Raw genomic sequence first — 25252 nt, forward strand, 5'->3', positions numbered from 1 at the left:
CTCCCTCAATGCGCATGCATTCTTTTTGCTGTTGCTTCTTGAATGGAGGTGAACTGGGTTGTCAGCTCAAGTGAGGTTGCACCATGGGCCTGACTGGGACACTGGCGTGGAGGCGAGTCGGGTTGCGCCGAGAGCTTTACCAGAACACCATGACAAAGAGCCAATCAATAATTATGAAGGTGTCATGGTTATTGTAAAGGCTAATGGAATGATGTTCCAGCACCTGCAACTGGGATTAAAATTAAAATTTTGTAAATTATGGGAATTACTTGATTAAAGTGAACTTTATGTAATTAAAGAATGCAGTACAGATTTTTTTCCAAAATTACTTTACATTTTGCACTGCCTTTTGTCTTTTAAAAAGTGTTTTTTTTTATGCAGGTGTATTAGTTAGACATTGGAAGAATGAGTCTCAGTCAACTGGAAAATCCACATATCCAAAATCCATGATCCTCGTTGGTGCCAGATAATGGGGATTTTACCATAATCCAGTGTTTTTAGAGTCACTATGGTGAAACTAGGTTAAAACGGTAAATTTGGGGGAAAATTGGGATCACTGTGATCCAATAATGAAAATCAAGATTTCCAGTAAAGAGAATAAATCCTTATCCAGGTGCACAATCAAATTGCAAACTACATCTTCAACACTTATGGAGCTGAGGCTAATTAGTCAGCTTTCATTGTTGTAAACTTATTATCAGAAATTAACATCAAGTATGGAGACTATACTAAATTGTATTGTACTTCCTGGAATTCACAAGGATGAGGGTTGATTTGATCAGAAGCTTTGTTAATTTCTGATAAGTTTAACTGATCCATGGGCCCAAAATGTATTTTCCTCCAAACATGTCAGTTTACAGTCTTGCCAAATTTCACAAAGTTGCTGGCGATCAAAGAATTAGTCTTGATTTTTCTGCTCCCGGCTTCAAGTGGCCTGGCACCCATGATCAAGGCTGGGGATGAACACAGGAGAGTAGTTTGGGTGCAAAATACACCAAAAGGCATGCTAATTTTGTTTAAGAAAATGGTATCATACCACTGCCAATGGGGTATCATTTGATATTGATCTTGGAGTGAATATAACAGAATGTTATCTGCTTCACAAACATTAAATATGGAGACTATACTAAATTGTATTTCTGGAATTCACAACGATGACAGTCGATTTGATCAGTTTAATATTGGAATGATACAAATTGTGCAGTGTGTATATCTTGCAAAAATTAGCATTTTCCCTTCACTAATTTCCCTTAAGAAGAGTTCAAGGCCAAAACTTTGGTAATTTACAAATGCTATATAAAGTATGCTGCTGGACCTGCCGGGTTTCTCCAGCAAAGTGTTTTTATCTCAACCACAGTGTCTGTAGACTTCCATGTTTTATTCCTGCCCTTGAGATGATTGGCTTACTGGCCTTTTTTTAGAGACAACCACATAACTATACATCAGTTGGCAGATTCAATGGGGTAAGAAAGTTGATTTCCTTAAAGAGTAGCAAACTGAGGGAATTGCTTCTTCATTAAAAACCATTTAGAACTTCTGCAAGATGAAGATGGATTTAGATTTACCTGCTATAAAAATTACCAGACAGGCCAGGGGTAACCAAGTTGGAGCATCTGGTGCCACAGAGACAGAATTCGCATTATCAACTTTGTGAAGAGAAGAGTTATTGATGTTTTCTTGCCAGATTATAAAATACGCTCCAAAGATGGCTGTGCTGATGGACATGATCAAAGCTGTTAATTAAATAAATACAGAAAAAATAAAGCTCTAACACCAAACTATTTTAAATAAGATTCACACCTTGCACTTTTCACCAGTCTAATCACACCTAGCCTTAGGTCTGCATTAAACTCACTGATGGAAACTTGCATAAACTTTAATGCTGATATGAGGCAACCTTGGTCTATACTATGCAGGATTCTATGAAAAGAATACACTGGAATGGATTGTTATAGGAATGTTGGGGACAATTGAGGAAATTCACAAACTATGAAGTGGTGTAGAATTATTTACTTTTTTTGAAACTCAAGTGGCCTACCGTGTAATCTTGCTGAAACATTTCAACCCTTTCAAAAAGAAGCAGGGAAAAGTCCCTTTCATACCGCTGATTACATGTGGGTTAACCTGCTAATTTAGCGGGTCCGTACCCAGTAATTGAGCAGCATAAAACATCCCAACTGGGCAGGGCGAATCTGACTCTTGGTGGGGGTAAGGGTCAGCTGAGTTAATTCACTAATTGCCTTCTGGCAGTGTGAAAGGACAAACAGATTTTAAGGGAGGCAGGACTCCCCCTCAAAATCCCAGGTTGCCAATTTACCGGTAAATCATGGTGCAGTGGGAAAGGCTCCCGAGATGCAGCATGCCTGGTAATTTAACCGCTTCATAGGAGGGTTGGTGGTATGAAAGGGGCTTAAAGGAGCAAAGAATGACTTGAATAGATCTGCAGCCCACCAGAAAGCAGTTTTGTGACTGCCACTACTCTTTCCTGGAACTGGTGCCAAGTATTGGATTCATTCACACTCATTCTGCCATCAAATCCAAATGTGTTGAGGAAAAGTGAACATTACATTTGCAAGCACTGGCATTGTAAGCAATGAAATAGAAGTTAATTGTGCCACTAGGTGGCACTCGTGCTAAGATAGACAACGTCTGCCTTTGCAATACAACTGCGTTATTCCTTAATTACATCAAGGTTTGCAATGCAATGACATACAATGTGCTAGCACTAAGAAACCAGCAGTCTACGCAAGACCAGCTTTAGGTTTGATAACATTCACGATAAAAAGCCTTGGGCTTTTAAAATAATAACCTACGCTATCAGCCTTTGTAAAACAAGATTCCTTTTGGTTCACACCACAGCATAGGATTTTATGCAAGAAGAGTTTTGACATTATGCAGAACTTTAACTGTACGAAAGCAGCTCCTCTACTAAATGCTCACCTGATATTGCTAAGAGGATTTTTCTCCCTGCTTTGTCCATGATAAGTGCAGCTATTGCAGTGAAAACCACCTGAACAACACCAACTATTACTGAACCTTCTCTGCTGTTCTGAAAGAGAATGCAAACAAAATCTGTTTCCATACTATAAAACATCAGTGATTGTAAATGCTCATTCAATCCTCAAGACTTAAATTAACAAATGTCATTCCCTTAATCATTTATATACAGCATGTGCAATCGATTTGGGGGGGGGGGGGCAGAGAGAGAGAGAGAGAGAGAGAGAGAAGGGCGGAGAGAGAGATACATACATACATATAAGAGCACATCTCCAGACCATGGTGCACACACAAAGACACGCCATCACCTATAGTGCCCTCCATAACATTGGGATAAAGACACTTTTTTCCTTTATTTGCCTGTGTTCCACGGTTTTAAATGTGTCATCAAACAATTCACCTGTGGTTAAAGTGCACATTACAATTTTTATTCAAGATTATTTGTATACATTTTGGTTTGATGACGTAGAAATTATGCACTTTTATACATAATCTCATTTCAGGGCAATATAGTATTTGGGACATAGCAATGGTATGTATATTAAAGTACTGTACATTTAGTAGTGTTTAGTAGTTTGTTGCATATCCCTTGCATGCAATGACTGCTTGAAGTCTATGCTTCATAGACATCACCAAGTGCTGAACATCTTCTCTGGTAATGTTCTGCCAATCCTCTACTGCAGCCACCTTCAGCTCTTGCTCATTTCAGGAGCTTGTCCCCTTAAGTTTTCTCTTCAGTATATGGAAGGCATGCTCAGTTGGATTTAAATTTGGTGACCGACTTGACTTTTCAAGAATTTTCTAATTTTTGGTTTGGAAAAACTCCTGTTGCTTTAGCAATATGTCTGGAATCAATGTCTTGATGTAGGATGAAGCACCATCCAATCTGCTTGGAGACATTTGCTTGAACATGAGCAGATGTTTCTATACACCTCAGAATTCAATTTGCTACTGCCATCAGCCATTACATCATCAATGAAAATAAGTGTGCCAGTTCCTGAAGCAGCCATACATGCCCAGGCCACAACATCCCTGTCACATTTCACAGATGAGGTGGTTGGCTTTGGACCTCGCTTGGACAGGTCCTTTGCACCTCCACACCTTGCTCTTGCCTTCACTGATGCAGGTTAATGTTGGTCTCATCTGTCCACAAGACCTTTTTCCAGAATTCTGCATGATCTTAAATACTTCCTGGCAAACTGTAATCTGGCCACCCACAGTAGCCTCTGTATTTGTTTGTTGTTTACATGTATACGCTGTGTGGAGTTTTTCTTGCACTGCCGGAAAGTGGCAATTCTGCCACACCCGCAGAAAACAAAATCCCAGGGTTGTCTGTGATGACATGCATACACTGACAATAAATCAGAAATCTGTTCATGATGCCATCTGCAGACAGTTGTCATTGACACACCCACACCTGCCCCCTGTAGTTTCTGATCTGTGGCACATAGCTTTGGGGATTTTTCTTCATTATGATGAGAATTCTTCTGTCACAGCAGTGGAAGTCGTCCTTGGGAATAATAGCCCCTTTGAGATTACTGAGCTCACCAGTACACTCTTTTTACTTAATGATGCTCCAAACTGTTGATTTTGGTAATCTAAAGGTTTGGGAAATGTTTCTTACTGTTTTATTCTTGTTTTTCAGCCTCATAATGGCTTCTTTGACTTTCATTGGCACAATCTGGTCCTCATGTAGAAAAATGGCAACTCCAAAGGTGATCAAAATCTTAGATGCAAGCCTAACTCTCTTATACCTGAGTACTCACAAACACTTGAGAAGCTAAAGGTCCCAAACACTAAGGTGCTCTGAAATGAGGGGACTGTGTATAGAAAGTGCTGTAATTTCTACATGGTCAAACCAAAATGTATATAAATAAACTTGAATAAAATCTGAATGTGCACTTTAATCACGTGAATTTTTTGATCACAAATTTTAAACTGTGGAGCACAGTGGCAAATAAAGGGAAAAAATGCCTTTGTTCCAACATTGTGGAGGGCATGGAAAGTAATCAAGATGAATACATAAATATTTGGGCTATTTTACACAGTTACAGGATACTGTTCAGCCTAACAGCCTGTGGGAAGAAGCTATTCTCCAGCCTTGCAGTGCAGATTTTGATGCTCCTGTACCTCTTCTTGACAGTGGTGGGTTAAAGGTACTGTATGCTGGATGGAAAGCGTCTTCTATAAATCCTTGAGCCCCAAGACAACTCAACCAGTAAATGTCATCCAAGAACAAAATGAGAATCAACTAATTTTTACCCAGATTACTTAAAATTATCTTTCTAGCTAACGGCCCCAATGTATTTCATGAGAGGGCATATTCAGACAACATAAATTGAAAGCCAGGTATTCATGTTAAGGTTGGGGAGTAGATAATGGGGAGAATCGAGCAAATAGACAAAAGTATGTTGGCTACAATGCTGGGCAAAATCAAATCTAAAAACATACCTTCCGTTACAACTTTTATTACCCATAACATTTCAAACACAAGTATTAATAACTTGCTTTACTTACAGCAGTACCACCAAGTGCAATAAATGTTCTATTTGAGAGTCTCAAACAAAAACCAAAAAGGATTTTTAAATGAGATTTCTCGTGGTCACTATTCAAGGAAGAGCTACATTCATGATAGGTGAATATTTGTGATTAAAATCCATTGCAGAAAATATCAAAGATGAAAACAATGTTAAATTTGTTGTTAATTGAACTAAAAGTAAAATATTTTCTTGAAAATAATTTTTTTTTTAAATTGGGAGAAGCAGTCAATATACCAAAAATCTAAAAGAACTCCCCGCTTAAGTGAATATTTTACAATTAACATTCTTGCACTGGCCCCAGTTCAACTTGCAGATGCTATTGAAAGATGAAGGTGAACTTTGGCGCTTTTTTACCCAGTGCCCAGGCACGTAGTCTGATCTACTTCTGTTCCAGATTTTGGAGTTTTGAGGTAGCTAATTCCATTGCAAACTCTTCTACAGATGGTACAGGAACAGCGCAGTAGTTCTATAAGTTTAGCCTCTGGTTGTCTCACAATGCCTAAAATTCAGACTGCAGGTGCTGTCTCTGTGGAGTGCACATACTCTTCCTGTTGCTGCCTGGATTCCCACTGGGTGTTCCAGTTCTTCCCCCCTCCACCCCCTAAAAGACCAAATTGGTATGATTATTAGCCACTAGGTTGCAAGCCTTTCTTCCCCCGTTCAGTTGAATGGTACAGGGAGTCGATGAAAATGTGAGATTAGAAAACTTGTGATTATTTGCAAGGTAATTGCAAATGTCTGGCAGGTGTCAATAGATTCAGTGCCTGGCAGACTCTGAAGAATGGACACTTTGAGAGTTGGGACACTCCTATGGCTAACACAGGGCTTGTGTGCTCTGCTCATGCTACATGTAGATTGTGGAGGAACATGTGACCTGGCTGAAATATTGTGGATGTGAAGGTCACATGACCTCCATGTCTGAAAATTATTTGGAAGTCACATCACATGCCAATCAAGGCTGGAGTCCGGCCACCTATTAGTTCACTGTTGGCTCATTTAAATGACTGTGTCATCATTGTCCAAACAATCTGGATTAGAACAGTACAAAACATCGATGCAAACCACATTTCTTTCTCTCTTCCTTTTGGTCCAAGTCCTGGATGGCGCTCCACACCAGGTCGCTCCTGTGGTCATTGCTAGAGGAGTTGTGGGTAAGGAGTGCACTATACTGAGTTGAGCCGTAGTACTGCGATAGGGTGAGTGTTTGTAAGTCCCTAGCTGTGAAGTGCATACATGTGTGGGAGAGTGTGATAAGGTAAGCAGCCGCTGGAATCGGAGTTCTTTGTGCCCAAGTTGCCTGCTTACACCGTTAATAGCTTTTGTCTCAGACCATGTGGAAGATAGATGGCCACTGGTTTTGGAATCCAACATGGTCCAATGTGAATGTCTATATAGTTATTTAGTAGTAGAGTAATTAAGTATCGCTGACATCTTCCCCTATTTATCTCCAACGTGTTCAATAAAGATACCTTTGAAAGCCACGCCATTCGACTGGATCAACAGGCTGGATCCCTGCGGAGAAAAGATAGGATGCCATGTGGCATCCCTCCTTAGACATTGGGAATTCCAGAGACCGAGGGGAGCCATTTGGCCCTTCGACCAACAGCATACACAGAAAGGCAGGTAGATAGAATCTCTGCAGCATGACTATTGTACACTACAGGACACAGTGGAAACTGCTCAAGTACAAGCAGCCAACCTAGAAATGAAAGACATGGAGACAGCTTTCAAGCTGTTTGAAATGCAGCATCTGCAAACAGTTCACTGGTCTGGCAGGCAGCTTGAATGAGGAAAGGTCCAAACCCTCAACCAGTGGAGGAAGAGGATCGACGTGGTTGGGGGATGGGTATGTGTGGATGGACTGTGATGACCACGAGGAAACTGAACACTATGGCAAATGTGCTCCCCCCAGCATGCCTTAGCCTTTCAACCCTAACCAGTAACCACAAGGCCCCAGGTTGGTCATGAAGGCACCCTTCCAAAACGAGGCAGACAAAAATGGGGGGGGGGGGGGGGGAAAGAACCTCAAGTGGGCACTCATGTTGTCACTGAGGTAATGGAGACCCGGGACTACTCTGGCAAGGAGGTAACCAAGGTTGGGGACCAATACCAGAAGCAGTTGGCAACCACCTAGCCATGCTGCTGCCATGGCTGTGGGACGAGTGGGCCCTCAATGTCCATCTCTCTCTCTCGTCAGGAAGTGAACGCTGAACAACCAACAACTGGTAATGCCTTGTGGTGCCACCAGAAGAAAGGATCGATGATGACACTATCCTATGCGAACAGGTGACCGAGTTTGGGCAAGGTCCCTATGACACTTTCCAATCTCTCGTATTTCCCAATTTCAAAACATGTAATCTCCACATAAACCTAAGTGATGATATTCTGAATTACTATCTTAAACTCTATAGATGCAGCTGTAAATAGCTTTAATTTATTGATATAAACATTTTGAATAACTTCACGCTGAGATTTTCATAACTTGAGTAAATAAAGCATACTGTATAATGATAACATATTCTTCTTTAAACAGTTAAACCAAAATTAGGTTGATTAAAATTAAATAAGATGAATTCAAAGTATTTCAATGCTTGCGTCTCGGTCATGATTCTCCGAAGAAAGAATAAAAGCAAACTCAGAGTCTGCACAGATATTACATGTGATGTCATAGTAACTATGGTAACACTTCAATAAACAATTTTTCTTAAAGGGATAGTCATAAAATTTAGTCATAAAATTAACTAAGTAAAAACACAAGGTTTTAAACTTTACATTGACTAATACATAATAATTACATTCACAGATACAAAAGTAAATATGGTTAAGTATAAAATTAGAAATCAAAACTTTCTGCTTCTCAGACAAGATTTTAGTAATAGGTTGATTCAAGTAACCAGTCTTGGTTTTAATCTCCAGTTGCCAAACCAAACCTTTCTTGTCTGGAACTGTATCCATGATTCTCCCCAGCAACCAAGAATTTCTTGGTGCAGAATAGTCTATAATTACAATCTCTCCACATACAAAATTGTGTTTAACTTTAAACCATTTTTGTCTTGCTTGTAATAATAAATTATATTTTTTAACCCATCTTTTCCAAAATAAATCCGCAATAAACTGCACTGGTCTCCATCTACATCTTGCATAGATATCTTCTTTCTGAAATTGACCCGGAGGCATTAAAGGTGTAGATTTAAGTACAGGTACACGATCCTTTATCCGGAAGCCTTGGGGGACAGTCTGTTCTAAATTTCAGATTTTTCCGTATTTCAGAAAGCCCACCCGAATTGTGCTGCTGTATGCACCCCCACCCCCTTCCAGTCACCCGGCTGTATCCACCCACACCCCCTTCCCGTCCGCCTCCCTCGATCGCCGGTCCCCACTTGCCGGATTTTGGAGCTTTCCGGATTTTAGATGTCTGGAAAAAGGATCGTGTACCTGTAGTAAGAGATGATTTGATGTAAATGCCTTGAAGTCATTTGAATCAACAGGAATTTTTGTTATTGGATGACTACTTAAAATAGCTTCGATTTCACACAATACTGTCTGAAGATTGTCATCATTCAGTATTTGACTATCCAAAATGGAATTAAAAATTTTCTTGATTGATCTAATCATTCTTTTCCACACACCGTGACATGATCCTGTGGGTGGGTTAAATAACCAATTAATTTATTTTTGAAGTAATGAATCATGAATTTGATGTTGATTCAAATTTTGAATTGCTTTTACAATTCTAGTTGAGCTCCTGTAAAGTTAGATCCATTATCAGAACGTGATTCTTTTATTTGACCACATCTGGCGATAAAATGTCAAAGAACATTGATAAAAGAGCCTGTATCAAGCGATGATGGTACTTCAAAGTGAATTGCTCTCATAGTCAAACAAGTAAAAATATCTCCATATCTTTTTTTCAACACCTCTTCCTCGTTTTACTTGCAAAGGACCAAAATAGTCAACTCCCAAATAAATGGAGATTCATCAGGTAAAACTCGGTCTTGTGACAAATCTGCCATTTGTTGTTGTCCAGGTTTAGCATTTGCATGTTGACAATGAACACATTTTGATATAATTCTTTTGATCAATGTCGAAGCACCAAGTATCCAATATTTCTGACAACACATGATTACAACCACCATGACTTGTTTTCTCGTGTACATGTCAAACAATCAATTCAAAAATATGAAATTCCTTAGCTAATATAATTGGATGTTTCACTTCTGGCAATTTTGCTTTTTCCAATCATCCTCCTACATCATTTACAAGATTAGGATTTAACTTGTAAACATGACTTGTTTTTTGCAACATTCAGATTCTTCTTCAATTTTGATATGTCGTTATCAAATGCCTTTCTCTGACAAAAACGAATCATCTCCATTTAGTATTCATCAACGGTTAGGTAACAGCTCTTTCAAGATTTCAGATTCTCATTCTCGATACAATGTAAATGCAGTTTTTAATCTGAGAATCCACGCTACTGCCTTTTTCCAAACGAAACCATGAGAATGATAGCAAATTAATTGGATAATTCTCAGTAGATATTTGAACAGTATTCACATTAGTGCTTTGGATTTCTAGATCTTCCATTGAAACTTCTTTCAACTCTTCTGGATTTTGAGGCCAATCTTGCAAAGGAAATTGTGGACCGAACACCCAAGTGTTGGCTCTTTTCAGAAACTATTGAACCTTTGATCCTCGCGAAGCCACATCAGCTGGATTATCCATTGTTCTAACATATCTCCATTGTTTAGCATGCAAAACCTTCTTGATCTCATTAATTTTGTTAGCCACAACAGTACGAAACCTCATGGTTTTGTTAATAATGTACCATCATCCAAAACAGAATCCGTTAACTCCAACTGTAATTCTTTTCTTAACAGTGTCCATTTTGCTCGCCATAGTAGCAGCAGTCAATTCCATTTGAGGTATGGTGACTGGCTTTAATGAAGCCACTCTGGCTTTTCCCATTACAAATCCACAATGTATTTGTTCCTGGTTATTTTGCAGTACAAAATATAACTGACAGTACCATAACCACCTTCGCAGAATTTTCTTGGCTATTAATACTACAGGTGCCAATATTCCTAAAGGATCATATATTGAGCTTACAATTGAAAGAATACCTTTCAAAACAATTTTGAATTTGAAAACAGACTGAACACACCATTGCACTCCTAGAATTCTTTCAATAAGTAGAATTAAAGTCAAAATATTTTCTCTTTTGCTCTTTCTCCCTCAGGAATAACAGCCAACACATCTTGACTGTTGCTAATCCATTTCATAAGGAAGAAACCTTCTTTATTACAGATCTCTTTTAACTCATGATAAAGATGTATTGCTTCTTTTTCTGAGCCCACTGAAGACAATCATCAATATAGAAATTATTTCTGATGATGCTTATAGTTTGAGAACTAAATTGTTCTTCATTATCTTTAGCACATTTCCTAAGATCAAAATTTGCACAACTTGGTGATGAAGTTGCTCCAAATAAATGAGCCATCATTCTATGTTCAATTATATCTTTTCTGTAATCGCCATTAGGCCACCATAATAATTATAGAACATCAGGCTCTTCTGATTGTACTTGAAACATCACTTCAATATCTGCAGCAATTACAATAGATTATTTACAAAATCTTATCAAAACACCTATTAAAGTACTGGTTAAGTCTGGACCTTGTAAAAGTTGAGAATTCAATGAAACTCCTTGAAATGATGCTCCACAATCAAATACTACATGTAGTTTCTCCTTTTGTGGATGTATATGAGGTAAATACCATTTTCTAACAGCTTTATGTTCCAAGATATCTTCTAATACCTTTTCCACATAACCCTTGGTTATCATATCCGACATGATATTGGTATATTCCAAATTAAAGGAAGAATTTCTCTTGAATTTTCTTTTCAAATTCAGCCTGCACTGTTCTGCAATTATTTTATTATCTGGCAAATTTCCCTTTTCTTCAAAGGTAATGCTATACAGTAATGACCATCAACATGTTTCACAGAATTTTAAACTAAATCCAGAAACTGCTTATCCTCCTTCGAAGGAGCATGAATATCTGTGCGACATTCAGGGAAATCAATTTTAAACTGTTGTTCCCACAGATCATTAAGTTTGACAAGTGAAATTCTGTTGACATTTACATTCGACAACTCTGATCATTATTCATTTTTCCTCCTAATGGTCCATTAACTGTCCATCCAAGCAACATTCTCACGGCATAAGGTCCAACATTTTGACTCATTACTTCTAGAGGTTCGAGACCTTTTGTACATCTAACCCAATTAATATCTCGATCTTAGCATCAATCTTGGGTAAGCAAATGTCTTTTAGATGATTCCACTGTTTGATATGGAATATTCTCCTTATTCACAGGCATAGTCTTCTGAGTATATACACTTGAAAGATTGCAAAATTCATTGCTATTTAATCCAGCAATTTGTTACCTGAAACTATATTAGTTTCAATATTCCTTTCATCATTCATTGTCATTCAAGATCTGTAATCTTTTACCATGAAGACTAAGTTTATTCATTAATTGAACAGTACAAAATGATGTGGTACTTCCTGGATCAAGGAATGCACAAGTCTTCAGTATGAAACTTCCTTTTTTAGCTTTAACCTGTACAGGAACTAGTTAGAGAGCTTTGTTGCCGGCCCCAGAAGTCTGTTTGTCTGAACCGAAGTTGAAGCGTACTCTTTGTGTCTTTAGTCTTGGATTCAGATTGTTTGACTTCCTTCTCAACTTTTCTTCATTGAGTATAGAGTAACTTGGGATGTTTTAAACTGCACTTTTTAAGAACTGAATCGCTTATTACAAGTTTTGCTGATGTGACTTTTCCACAAGCACCCGAAAAATATTCCATTCTTCTTTAAAAAGTTTAATTTTTCGTCATACAACCTTTTCTCCAATCGTGAACATTTTTCTAAAGCATGTTTATCTTTGCAATACAAACAGCTTTCCTGAACAGTCTGATCTTTTTCCATTGTTTCCTTCTTTCTTGTGCTTGTATCTGACACAGCAGTAACAAAGGTACTTCTCTTTGGTTTCTGTTGAGACGATGATTTGGACTTCTTTACATCCTTAGGAACTATTGAAGTATCCTTAATATTTCCAAATACTGGTACAGTGTTAACATGAATATGCCATTCCAAGAATTGCACAACATCTCCAAAAGTGGCGTCCCTTCCAGAAATAATTTCAAGCTCTGCAACTTTGGTTCTCCCCAAGTGCTTCAGCTTATAAGGAAATTTATTGGCAATGATCGACAAATTAGCAAGCAAATTCAGCTCTTGCAAATATACATTACTTCCCACTTCAAGTATAGATGAAAGGTATCACATACTTTTTGAAAGGATATTGCATAATAAAATATAAGCGCATTTATACATATTATGAGGATAAAATCATTAAATGGCTCTACTGAAATGTAATTCTCTTTGTATAATGTCCATCGTTGATGACATTTTTAAAAAGTGATGCTTGACATCTATTCAATTTGTTGCAACTCTGACAACTTAGAAAAATCATATGACTGAAATATATAAATAATAATTAAAATCTTGATAGTTTTTACAATTTCCAAAGCTATTCGTCTCGTGTTCATAGAATCTGAGGCAAAAAAAATAGAAAAATATTGCATCCTCTGATTTTACTGCTGACCAAGAAAGAATCTTGTCCATGTGGCCCTTGTGATTTTATAACGATGATGCAATAATTCTTTTGCCCTTTTAAAATCTTGGTCTGGATTCGTATTTTGGCAACTTTTGACTCATTCCTTCACCTGTCTTCAAGGAAACTGTTCCACGTTATACAGATAATCTTTAGTGTTTTTAGTATCTTTCAATGTGATAGTCAAAGGAATTTATGAATGTCAGATATTGTAATGGATCTCCATTTAAAAAGTGGAATTTCCTTCTTGGGTAAACCATAGGAACCCTGTTGCAGCAGAAATTTCATTTTGTTTTGCTACGTGTGATAATATAGTCTTGTCCACCATGGCTTGCGACTGGCTGCTTGTGGTGATTGGAACTGGCTGAACTTGAACTGGTGCCATAGGTGTTGGACCTTCATATGTAAGTGATGGCATTGGTGGGAATTCTTGATTTGTCGCTGGTTCTTCAGCAACACAAAGAGACATCAATTGTTGAGTATGATCAACTCGCATGGTTGAACTTTTTTGAAATGCTTTCCTTTCGGGATGATTCATAAATTGTGCGCTCAGAAGGGATTAAATGTTGCTAGCCCTTTCCACAGGGTTAGTCATTGACATTCGAGCACTAGCATCGCCACCCGTGGCTCGTTGCTTGAGTATACTCGATTATTGTGGCCGCGGTACCCTTTGACCTGCTGGAATGTTAGGTGCTACCCCTTTGGTATGTATATTCATAGCCTGTTGTTCCTCAAGATCTAGTCTTTTGTCTATTCAATAATCTTTTTTGTTCTTCACTAGCCATTTGCAACTTCAGTTGCTGATTCTTCATTTCAGCGTCCACATCTTCCAGAGCATGTCTTTTCTCCAACCACACATGTTGTGCACAGACAATAGCCAAGTCTGCTTGCGCCTTAGTATGATATATAGCTGATATGCTTGAAACACGCAAGGCTGGACTTGCTCTAAATGCCTTTGAAGACCTTCCAGTGCTCATAATCTTGGAAATACTATCATTAGGATTCACATCTGAACATTCAGATATCACTGTGTCTCCATCTTCAACATTTTGCTTGGTGCAGCACCAGTGGGGCTTTTGCAACGTACATTCATCTGTTTCAGTTCCACTAACTCTTAAAACAGCTAATGAGGTCTGCAGTGCCTTATCTGAGTCTTCTTGCTTGGTAGTTGAAGCTACTTCTTCACTGGTGGCTGGGTCCAATTTCCTGCCAAGTGTTGTCAGTCCGCTATGCTGGCTCAACTCACGATCAAACAGTTCTTCGAGAGGAGTTGCTTGCTCGAGTTCTCTAGCCCAATGAGATTTCATCTTATCCATCTTGGGTTCTCCACACTGCAGCCTGTCTTCTTGTCGCTTTTTTCTGCTTCCTGGGAACTATAAACAAATTTGTATCTTTTGTGTGGTCCCTTTAAGAGGATTTCTCTGGCTGGTTCTGTCTTGCACACAAACTGGCTTTCTTATCTCATGATTTCACAACATTCCTGGGCTTCCAGCCAATTCTCTGGCTGGTAGCTTTTTCTCATCTTCCCAAGGCCACAGGTGTCTTGCACGACATCAGTTGGTTTCAAACTGCACAATTCAAACAGACATAGCTGGTAGACATTTTCTCACTGAAAACTGCTTTCCGATTTTAAATCTGATTGTAAATTCTCTCAAACAAATTTCTACAATTCTTTTTCCCCCTAAAGTTCACAATTTTAATTTGCTTTGAATAAGAATGTAGACGGCTTTCCAATCTCATGTATTTCCCAATTTCAAAACATGTCATCTTCACAGAAACAGAAGAAACTATATTCTGAATTATTATCTTAAACTCTGTAGATGCAGCTGTAAATTGCTTTAATTCATTGATATAAACATTTTGAATAACTTTGCATTTAGTTTTTCTTAACTAGAGTAAGTACAGCATACTGTGTAATAACAATATTCTTCTTTAAACATTTAAACCCAAAATTAAGATGAAACAAGATGAATGAATTCAAAAAGTATTTCGATTGTTTACATCTATGTTATGATTCTCCGAAGAATGAAAGCAAGCTCAGAGTCTACACGGATATTACGACATATAATGTCATAGTAACTCTGGTAACACTACAAACAACAATTTTTCTAAAAGGGACAGTCATAAAATTAACTAAAACACATGGTTTTAACTTTTACAGGGCCTACACAGCTGGCTGCAGTGACACTCTGTTGGTGTGGGGACAGGGGCTTTTAGCAAGTGGGCAATGATCATGGCTATCACTTCCCAGTGAGAACAATGGTGAATGTTGCCCTGATAGGCTTTTTAGGCACCACTGCATGCCCTGACCTTGGAGTAATGGCCTTTCCCCTCATGGGATGAGTGACCAGGAAACAATCTAGGCCATTACCTTCCTAGAGGGAACGGAGTAGATGGAGTGAGGAGCACCTGGTCAAGTTGGCAGGGCTGAGGCAGGCAAAATTCAGCAATGTCAGCCTGCCGGTGACTCAGAGACATGTATGCTCTCTGGATAGGACATTACAGGGGAAGCCCCTTGGCGCTGGAGCTTCCCACCCACCACCCACTACGACCTGGACCAGCTTCCCTTCTGGCCCTCCCCCACCAAAGGTTGCCATCATTGAATCCAGCCAACAACATCAGCTCCCTTAAGCAGTAAAGAGCTTTTGTCCTGAACTATGCAGAAAATTTCCAGTAGATGGCAAGAGCTGTTGCCAAGGACACATTATTCCAGGAAATTCCAGCTTAACGACATCCACAACCTTTGTCATGCACATTTTAATTACAGCCTCTGTAATGGACTTTTTAATTGAACATTGAGCTGTAGTATTTACTCTTCACTAATGCCTATCAGCACACTCTCAGGAAATTGTAGTTTTGTGGTGGTGCACTCTCTCATGGCGAATCAGTCCCGCGTGTAACACCACGTGGCAGGGGAGCCATGGGAAGATGGTGCTGTCAGGGTTTCTCCCTGCCTCAAGTCTCCTGCCCAGTGCGCGCCTGGGGCAGTGATTATGACATCACAATGCACGAGGTGACTGAGCTCATGCTGCCCTTAAAAGGGCGCGCGCTGAAATTGAATAAAAACAATCATCAACGACTTTCAATGCGGTGGTTGAGTCTTTCTTGGCTGTGTCCAGCTCTACAGTTTCAGCTTCTAACTACAATGTTGCAGATTATCCACTAGCAGAAAATATTGTATACATTTTGTAACCACTCGATAATAACAGCAACCTCCAGTCCTCCCCAATAATAGAAACTAATTCCTCTTGGGGAGCTTCAAGAACATTTAAAAACTACTAATTTGGCCAACTTTCAATCCAGATTCCTCCTGGCTATCATTACAGAGAACCAACACAGGTACACGTGACACCAGTTTAAAGGAAACACAAGCAGGAACAGCATTCTGGTGCCAGACGAAAGCCCAGAAAAAACAGGATGCTCCCACAAAAATACGGGTGCACCCTGGATACATAACTTTTTGCCTGTCCCCTGCCTCACCATGGGAGGGCACAGTGATAGACATCTGGACTCTATGCTGAGGGAGTGCCCAATTGTGAAGCTAACGTGTGGGATGCAATAGCCAAGAGAGGGCTTTAGCACCTTATGGATGACCTTGCACCGCCTGCTCACAGACACTGGTGGTAAAGGTGCCCACATTTGCACCCAAGCCAGAGAAACCAAGCATACGAGTCAGTGAACAGATACTTTTTATTTTTACCATCCCCTCTCGACTGAGGAGCAATTCCCATAGTACTCAGCTCCATCAGGAACACAATGACCCTGTTTGGTCTGGGGGTAGTGGCGAGGCTTTATCATTGTGTTTGATAATGGGCCTTGTCCATCATACGGAAGCACTTGTGTATGTATTGATCTACTGTATTTGCAGCATTTTAGATACTTTTAATTATATCCTGTTATTTAGATTTTACAGTTTAAAAACCAGTTATTCATTGTGTTTGTAGTGATTGCAGAGGAGTGGAATGTTTTACGTGGATTGTGGAGGAACACGTGGTCTCTGTGTTTGGAGCATTGTCAATGGTCGTGTAACCTCCCTGCCAGAAACTTACTCAGAAGTCGCATGACCTGCCAATCAAGATTGGATTCCAGCCACCCATTAGCACACACCTTAACATGCCAGGTCACTACTTTGGACATCGCTGGAGACGTCATGGGAAAGGTGTACACTACACTTAAGTTGAGTCATAGAACAGTGCTTGCAGAGACCCACACCCCTGTTGGTACAGGGGATCAGGAGAGTGTATGAAAGTCCCTGTGAAGTGTGGTAGAGAAAGTGGCCACCGGTATAAGAGTCACTTGTGCCCAATGTGCCTGCTTGCACCATTATAGTTTTTGTCTCATACCATGTAGAAGGCAGGCAGCCACAGATATCGGAGTCGATCGTGGATCCAATGTGAATGTTTATATAGTTATTAGTAGAGTATTTTAAGTATTGTTTGACATCTTTCCCTGTTTGTCTCCTGTGTTCAATAAAATTACCTTTGATTGCAACATTTGTATCTAGACTAGTCTCTCTGTGAACCCAACGAACCCAATGCTTTCCAAATATAACAACTTGTGTCCTCAAGTCTCTCTCTCTGATGGTCCGAATCCCCTTTGCTACTGACCAGTCCTGCGTTGGAGCTTTCAAGGAGACAGTGAATCTGTGGCATTTCAAATAGGCTTCAATTCTCTGTCCACTTGCTGGATGTTTTAAGTGCTATATATTACATGAACAAATCAACTCTAATATCCTCACTGCTGTAATATGCACATTTATAAGAATTAGCTGTTCTCGTTCTTAACTACTGTTCCAACTGGAACACGATCAACAATTTTTTTTTAGAAATACAGACAAGACAAACTTTATAGTTTACAAGAGAATGAACGAATTTCATATAAATGGAGTCTTTTTCTAAAGAGGATGGAGCATTTATTTATTGATAATGCAGCTTCATTACCTTAAAATTTGCTTGTTCAAAGATGGTTTCAGCATAAAACATAACAGCATTGATTCCACTCAACTGTTGAAATAGCATTAAAAATATCCCAATAAAGATAGGCTTGTAAACAGCTGAATCTTTTAGCTCCGAAAGTACAAGTTTGGTATCCTGCAAACAGAAGTAAAACTGATCAGACAAATCAGAGTTTGATTCTTACAGCCCAGAAAGAGTTCCTTCAGGCCATTCCATTCCATGGTGACCTTTCAGCCAATCTACATAATTATCTTAAACCTTTGCCTCCATCCTCACAGCTGCTGATGTACCCAACCCTGTAGCTCAATCCAAGTGACTAAAGCAAGAACAATCTGTGAGCAAGACTGAGGAGTGAATCATGTTGACAGATGTCCTACCCCAAAGGCATGTCTGCAATCAAATGAAGCACTCCTTGAGGTTTCCTGCCCAGTACTTCAATCAATTTCATTTCATTGAAGTTATTAAAAAACCTCATTTATTCCATTTTTTAAATGTCTAATTGCTTCACTTCAAAAACTATTAAAGTTTAATGGTTTTTCAAGACCTGTTAAAGAGATAAAACTTCGAAGCCCCAATTAAAATGTGTCATTATGTTTGTTTTTAGCAAAAATCCTTAACAGCCAGAGGTCTTCACATCCTCAAATCAAAAGATAGTAATGAACATCAAAAATATAATGGCAGTAAACAGCAAATTAATCCAAAAGTTTCAATTAAAGGCCTCAAATTACCTGTGTATTGCAAATCTCTTCAATCTTCCTGCATTCCTGGTCATAATCTACTTCAGGTCCTCTCAGCCACTCCAGAGCAGTTAGAGCTTCAGAGCGTTGGTTCTTGGTCAGCAAGTACCTTGGCGTTTCCGGCATGAAATACATCAATGTCACCATCAGGGCTGGTGGGATGGAGGAGAACACAGCAAGCCAATACCAGGACAAAATCATTCCTAAAAAAACAAAAGCACCACATTATCTTCACACTGTAATTGTCACCCACATACTTGTACTGACCTAAAATAATCTTATAATGTCTACATAGTGTCTCTATCCCTTCATCCCCTGCCTTTTCATGTGCTCGCCTAAAGGTATTACCATTGTAACTGCTTCATTTACCTCTCCAGGTGAATACATACCAAGTAAAGGCATCAAAGCAATCCTGAACACAAACTGGAGGAAAATGACAACATTGCAGAGCAAGACATTAAGATGGGAGGGAAGTAAATACAGTGCGAGTGGAAACATATAATGATCACACACTGACTAGTTTTGTAAAATACATACACCTTTAAAAGGATGTTGTTCATACCACCAATATATGCACCCATGATTCCAATAACCACCATCAGCTGAACACAGGATCCCAAGAGTCCTCGTACATTAGGATGAGCAGTTTCAGAAATGTAAACCTAGGGAAACAAATAATTCAAGTCAACACTGTACAAAGAAAATCTCTTTAGTGACTACAATCTTGCACGTCGAGAGAGCAGTATCTCAAGTAACAGGAGACATTTTTTTTCAGGTTGGGAATAATAAACATTTTAAATTGGAGAGCTGATTCATCAGTTGTGTTTGTGTTACTTTTGAGATACATAACGAATGCTCAATTATTTCAGGGATGTTGATATGCCACAAGGGATTAGCATGTAGCAAGCAAGTCAAAATTATAATAGTTTCTTAAAGAAACAATTAGCAGTGCAGACTCAGATTTTACTCAGCTATGTTCGCCCTCCAGTGGCTGAGCAGTGTTCCTACAGATTTCACTTCAGGCCAAAACAAGCCGATTTTTGTTGGGCACAAAACTGCTGAAGCAAGCAGCTTCCTTCCAAGTGGTGAATTCATTAAGATCCAAAAATGCTGATATTAAAGCAGGCAGAATGTATAGAGGGATTTATTGGGTGGTGTTGTGTGAGTGTTTGTGGGGGAGGGGGGGCGGGGGCAGAGGAGAGATTATTTAAATGTATAAAAACATTAACCAAGGATCTCACACATTGTAAGTGACAAAGAGTTTTTATTGGGTATTGAAACCAGGAGTGTCCTTCAAAAAACCCACACGTCTGCACGTTTTCCCCAGGGGCTCCGGTTTCCTCCCGTTCTAAATGAACCTAGGGATGGGAGGTTACATTGGGTGGTATGGGCTGAAATGACCTGTTACCATGTCTAAATTAAAGTGAATACAAGTAATTAATAATAGAAAACAAGGATGTCACAGAGAATTAAACAGGTATTTTGCATTTACTACAAAGATTACATGCAATATCCCAGAAATATCTGACTTAAGAAATGGAAAGGAGGGAAAATCCCAAGTAAAATTACAGGCATCTGGAAAAATGAACCAAATAAATAGAGCTGTGGACTAACAAGTCTAAACCATACAGTATGTCCCTGATCAGATACATCTGAGAATACTGTGGGAAGCTAGAAATTGTAGGTGCCGCGAATGAGCTTTACAAGTTGTCCTTAAGCATAGGTGAGGTGCCAAAAGACTGGAGGGTGACAAAGGTTATGCCTCTATTCAAATAGGAAAAACCTGGGATTTAATAGCCTGTGGTTGGCAAGTTATTGGGGAGTATTCTGAGAGACCTGCTTGGATGAACAAGGGCTGATTAGGGATGGTCAGCACATTTCCTATGGACACTGCTAGACCTGTTGAACTCCTCCAGCATTTCTGTGCTTTGACTACAGAGATGTTGTCAAGCTGGAACATTTACGAGGATGTTATCAGGATTCGGGTCGGGGGGTGGGGGGCTGAGCAACAGGGAGAAGTTGAGCAGCTTTAATCCTTGGTGTGCAGGAGGATGAGGGGTGATTTTCTTTTCCCAAAGGTGTACAAAATCATGAGAAATAGGTCAGGTGAACACACCATCGTTTGTCCACAGTAAGGGGCTCAGTAACCAGAAGACATATTTTAAGGTTGGGGAGGGTTGATGGGGAGAGATTTAATAGAAACCCAAGGAGTAAGAGGATGGCAGGTGTATGGAATGGGCTGCCAGAGATAGTTCAGGCAGGTACCATTGCAAAATCCAAGAACATTTTAAATGAATACATGGATAGGTTGGAGAAGTATGGATAATGGAGGATCATGTGACCTCTCCATCTGGAACCTGGTGGGAATATGGATGGAGAAGGTCACATGACCTCTCTGCATGGAACCCAGTCGGAAGTTGCATTGCCTGCCAATCAAGGTTCACTCTGCCCACCCATTATTGCACACCTGACCACTGGCCCCTTTAATCATCTGGTGATTACATAGAAACATAGAAGATAGGAGCAGAAGTAGGTCATTCAGCCCTTCGAGCCTGCTCCACCATTCAATGAGATCATGGCTGATCTTAAAGTTCAGTACCCCGTCCCCACCTTCTCTCCGTAGCCCCTAATTCCCTTATACTGAAGAAATAGATCTAATTCGCTCTTAAATATATTCAATGAACCTGCCTCTACGGCAATGAATTCCAGATTCACCACCCTCTGGATAAAGAAATTCCTCCTCATCTCAGTTCTAAATGGTTTGCCTATTATCCTCAAACCATGGCCCCGGGTTCTGGACTCCCCCACCATTGGAAACATCCCTTTCCATTCTCTCCAGTCCTGCCAGAATTTATGTCTCTAGGAGATTCCCTCTCAATCTTCTAAACTCCAGCGAGTACAATCCCAATTTGCGCAATCTTTCCTCATAAGTTATTCCTGCCATTCCAGGTATCAGCCTGGTGAATCGCCTCTGCACTCCCTCCATTGCAAGAACATCCTTCCTCAGATAAGGCGACCAAAACTGCACACAATACTCCAGGTGTGGTCTCACCAAGGCTCTGTACAGCTGCAGTAAGGTATCCTTATTCCTATACTCAAACCCTCTTGATATGAAGGCCAACATACTATTTGCCTTTTTAACTGCCTGCTGTACCTGCACGCTTGCCTTCAGTAACTGGTGCACAAGAACCCCTAGGTCTCTCTGCACTTCCCCATCTCCCAATCTATTGCTATTCAAATAGTAATCCGCCCTCTGGATTGTACTACCAAAGTGGATAACCTCACATTTATCCACATTGTAGTGCATTTACCATGCATCTGCCCAGTCCCCAAATTTATCCAAATCACACTGGAGCTTCCTGACCCTCTCTTCAGTGCACACAAGCCCCCCCTAGCTTAGTGTCATCTGCAAATTTGGAGATATTACATCCAATCCCCTCATCTAGAACATTAATGTAAATTGTGAACAGCTGGGGTCCCAGTACAGATCCCTGTAGCACCCCACTGGTCACCGCTTGCCACTCAGAAAATGAGCAGTTTATCCCATCTCTCTGTCTTCTATCTGCCAGCCAGTTCTCAATCCACATCAATACCTTGCCCCCAATCCCATGAGCCTTGATTTTGCATGCCAGTCATTTATGCGGGACCTTATCGAAGGCCTTTTGGAAATCCAGGTACACCACATCCACTGGCTCTCCCCCATCTATTTTACCTGTCACCATCTCAAAGAATTCCAATAGATTTGTCAAGCATGATTTACCTTTTGTAAATCCATGTTGACTCTGTCCGATCCCTTCTCTGCTAGTCATATGCTCCGCTATTATATCCTTAGTAATGGATTCCATCATTTTGCCCACCACTGATGTAAGGCTCACCGGCCTATAATTCCCCACTTTTTCTCTACCCCCTTTTTAAATAGTGGGGTAACATTAGCTACCCTCCAATCCATGGGTACTGATCCTGAGTCTATCGAGTTCTGGAAAATAATTCTTAAAGCATCTGCTATCTGAATGTCCACTTCTTTAAGTACCCTAGGATGTAAATTATCAGGCCCCTGGGATTTATCGGCCTTCAATCTCCCCAAGACCATGCCCTTAGAGATACTGATTTCTTTCAGCTCCTCCCTTGCATTAGTCTCTATGTTTCCCAACATCCTTGGGAGGTTATTTGTATCCTCTCTTGTGAAAACAGAACTAAAGTAAGAATTTAATTGGTCTGTCATTTCCTTATTCCCCATTATATATTCCCCTGATTCTGACTGCAAGGGACCTACTCTGGATTTCACCAATCTTTTCCTCTTGACAGATCTATAAAAGCTTTTGCAGTCGGTTTTTATGTTTGCCGCAAGCTTACTTTCGTAATTTATTTTTGCTCTCTTGATTAATCCCTTTGTCCTCCTTTGCTGCATCTTGAACTGTTCCCAGTCTTCGGATTTGGTACTTTTTTTGGCCAATTGATATGCTCTCTCTTTGGACCTAATGTGGTCTCTAATTTCCCTTGTTATCTACGGTTGAGTGATCTTTTTTGGTTTATTTTTATGCCAAACCGGTATAAACGATTTCTGCAATTCTTCCATTAGATCTTTGAATGCTTTCCATTGTCTATCCACCGTCAACCCCCCCCCCATCCCCATAAACACCACCCAATCAATCTTACTCAACTCCTGTCTCATACCATCATAAGTCCCTTTATTTAAATTCAGGACCTTAGTCTTGGTTTTAATTTCTTCACTCTCCATGTCTAGTGAGAATTCGATCATATTGTGATCGCTCCTACCCAAAGGACCTCGTACAACAAGATTGCTGATAAGCCCCTTTTGATTACATAATACCCAGTCTAAAATGGCCTGCTCCCGAGTTGGTTTATTGACATATTGGTCTAGATAATCGTCCCATAAACATTCAAGGAATTCCTCCTCCTCAATATTTTTATGCACCAGACTCTCCAGCTTACTGTACTATAAAGTCCACCATGTGAAGTTACTCTCTCTTTTGTTCTTCGATCCTGAGAAGAACCCTGTTCCACTCCGGGTCACAAAATATGGACAACGCTGGAGGCATCGTTAGTAAGACTTGGACTACACAGAGATCGGGGCTATTAGATAGCACTGGATTCATGCCCGCATTAGATAAGGAACAGCAGGTGGCGTATTGTAACACTTGATTGTTACAAGTCTATTACAGTTGCTAGAATCAATAGCGTTAAGTCCAATGTGACTGGGTTGCACTGTCTTTGTATGAGTGTAAGCAGTTGCTAGTAATGGCAGTGTTGAGTCCAATGTGACGGATTATACTGTGTTTTGTGATCGAGTGTACTAGTGTGTATTATCCCTGTTGCAATCCCCCTTGCATGCGTTTCAATAAAGATCCTCCTTGTGTTCAGCCTGTGTCCAGACTTGTCGCTCTTTGAAACCATTGAATTGGTTTCCCTTCCCATACAACAGATGGGTTTAGAGGAATATGGGCCAAACTCAGCCAAGTGGGACTAGTGTGGGTGGGATATTTAGTTAATTGCGGGCAAGTTGGGCATAAAGACCTGTTTCCATGGTGAACATACACCTTAGGCTTTTTTTTTTATATAAAGTGTCTTGTGACAATTAATATGCTGATTTTAATTTTCCAAAAATTCCTACATTTTGGAAAGACTCCATTAGTCTGGAAATGAGCCTTTCTTCAAAGAAGAATTCATAAGCAGGCCAGTTAGCTTAACATCAGGCATACAAAACTTCCACCTGTTATTTATGCTACAGCAGGGCACAAAAATAAATACTTATCAGGCAAAATGAACATGGCTTTGTGTACAGCAAATCATTTTGTTCCCCCCCCACCCCCTCCAATTCATTCAAGATCTTTGAAGATTTAACACTGTGGATGAAGGGGAATCAACTGGGTGAACTATACCAAAATTTCCAAAGGCACATGACAAGATGCTGCATCAAAGGTTATTGCAGGAAGGTGGTGTTGGAGCCTGTCTAACAGAAAACACTAAGGTACAAGGAGTAACATGCTATAGGGATCAGTGCTGGGGTCTCAACTTTTTATAACTTGTGTAAATAATTTGGATGGAGGGACAGAAGAAATAGTTACTCAATTAATTGATGACAAAAACAATTACAAAGAACAGAACAGCTCAGGAACAAACCCTTCAGCCCACGTATCTATGCTGCACATGATGTCCCAATCAAACTCTGGTACTTGGTAAATATTATTTAATTATTCCTGCTTAACCCTGTATTCAGAGCACCCCATTCCAACCACCTGCCACTCAGTGCAAAATATTTGCTCCACACATCTCCTTTAAAACTTTCTTCCCTCACTTGAAACATGTCCTCAAGTAAGAGTCTTTTTCCA

General features: G+C 39.9%; 1 protein-coding gene and 1 long non-coding RNA gene across 6 annotated transcripts in view; one reads left to right on the forward strand and one right to left on the reverse strand.

The window, feature by feature from the left end:
- LOC138737220 (uncharacterized) overlaps positions 1 to 17701 on the forward strand; it is a 31168-nt gene extending 13467 nt beyond the window's left edge. Inside the window, exons 2-4 of one of the 3 annotated variants that reach the window (XR_011340844.1) lie at positions 7003 to 7160; positions 7735 to 7823; positions 17155 to 17701. This is a non-coding gene — a long non-coding RNA (uncharacterized lncRNA). Of the gene's footprint in view, positions 1 to 7002; positions 7161 to 7734; positions 7824 to 10112; positions 10597 to 17154 lie in introns of those variants that run through there. The other 2 variants (XR_011340842.1, XR_011340843.1) reach the window with 2 other exon arrangements.
- Positions 1 to 25252, reverse strand: part of slc2a8 (solute carrier family 2 member 8) — a 63923-nt gene that overhangs the window by 16236 nt on the left and 22435 nt on the right. For all 3 annotated transcript variants that reach the window (XM_069887875.1, XM_069887890.1, XM_069887884.1), the window contains exons 4-8: positions 19465 to 19564; positions 18894 to 19105; positions 18151 to 18300; positions 2941 to 3049; positions 1566 to 1733 (exon numbers count right to left, since the gene is read on the reverse strand). In XM_069887875.1, the coding sequence (XP_069743976.1) occupies positions 1566 to 1733; positions 2941 to 3049; positions 18151 to 18300; positions 18894 to 19105; positions 19465 to 19564 (739 nt within the window). The remainder of the gene's footprint in view (positions 1 to 1565; positions 1734 to 2940; positions 3050 to 18150; positions 18301 to 18893; positions 19106 to 19464; positions 19565 to 25252) is intronic.

Source organism: Narcine bancroftii, chromosome 1, assembly GCF_036971445.1.
Source record: "Narcine bancroftii isolate sNarBan1 chromosome 1, sNarBan1.hap1, whole genome shotgun sequence".
Classification (NCBI taxonomy): Eukaryota; Metazoa; Chordata; class Chondrichthyes; order Torpediniformes; family Narcinidae; genus Narcine; species Narcine bancroftii.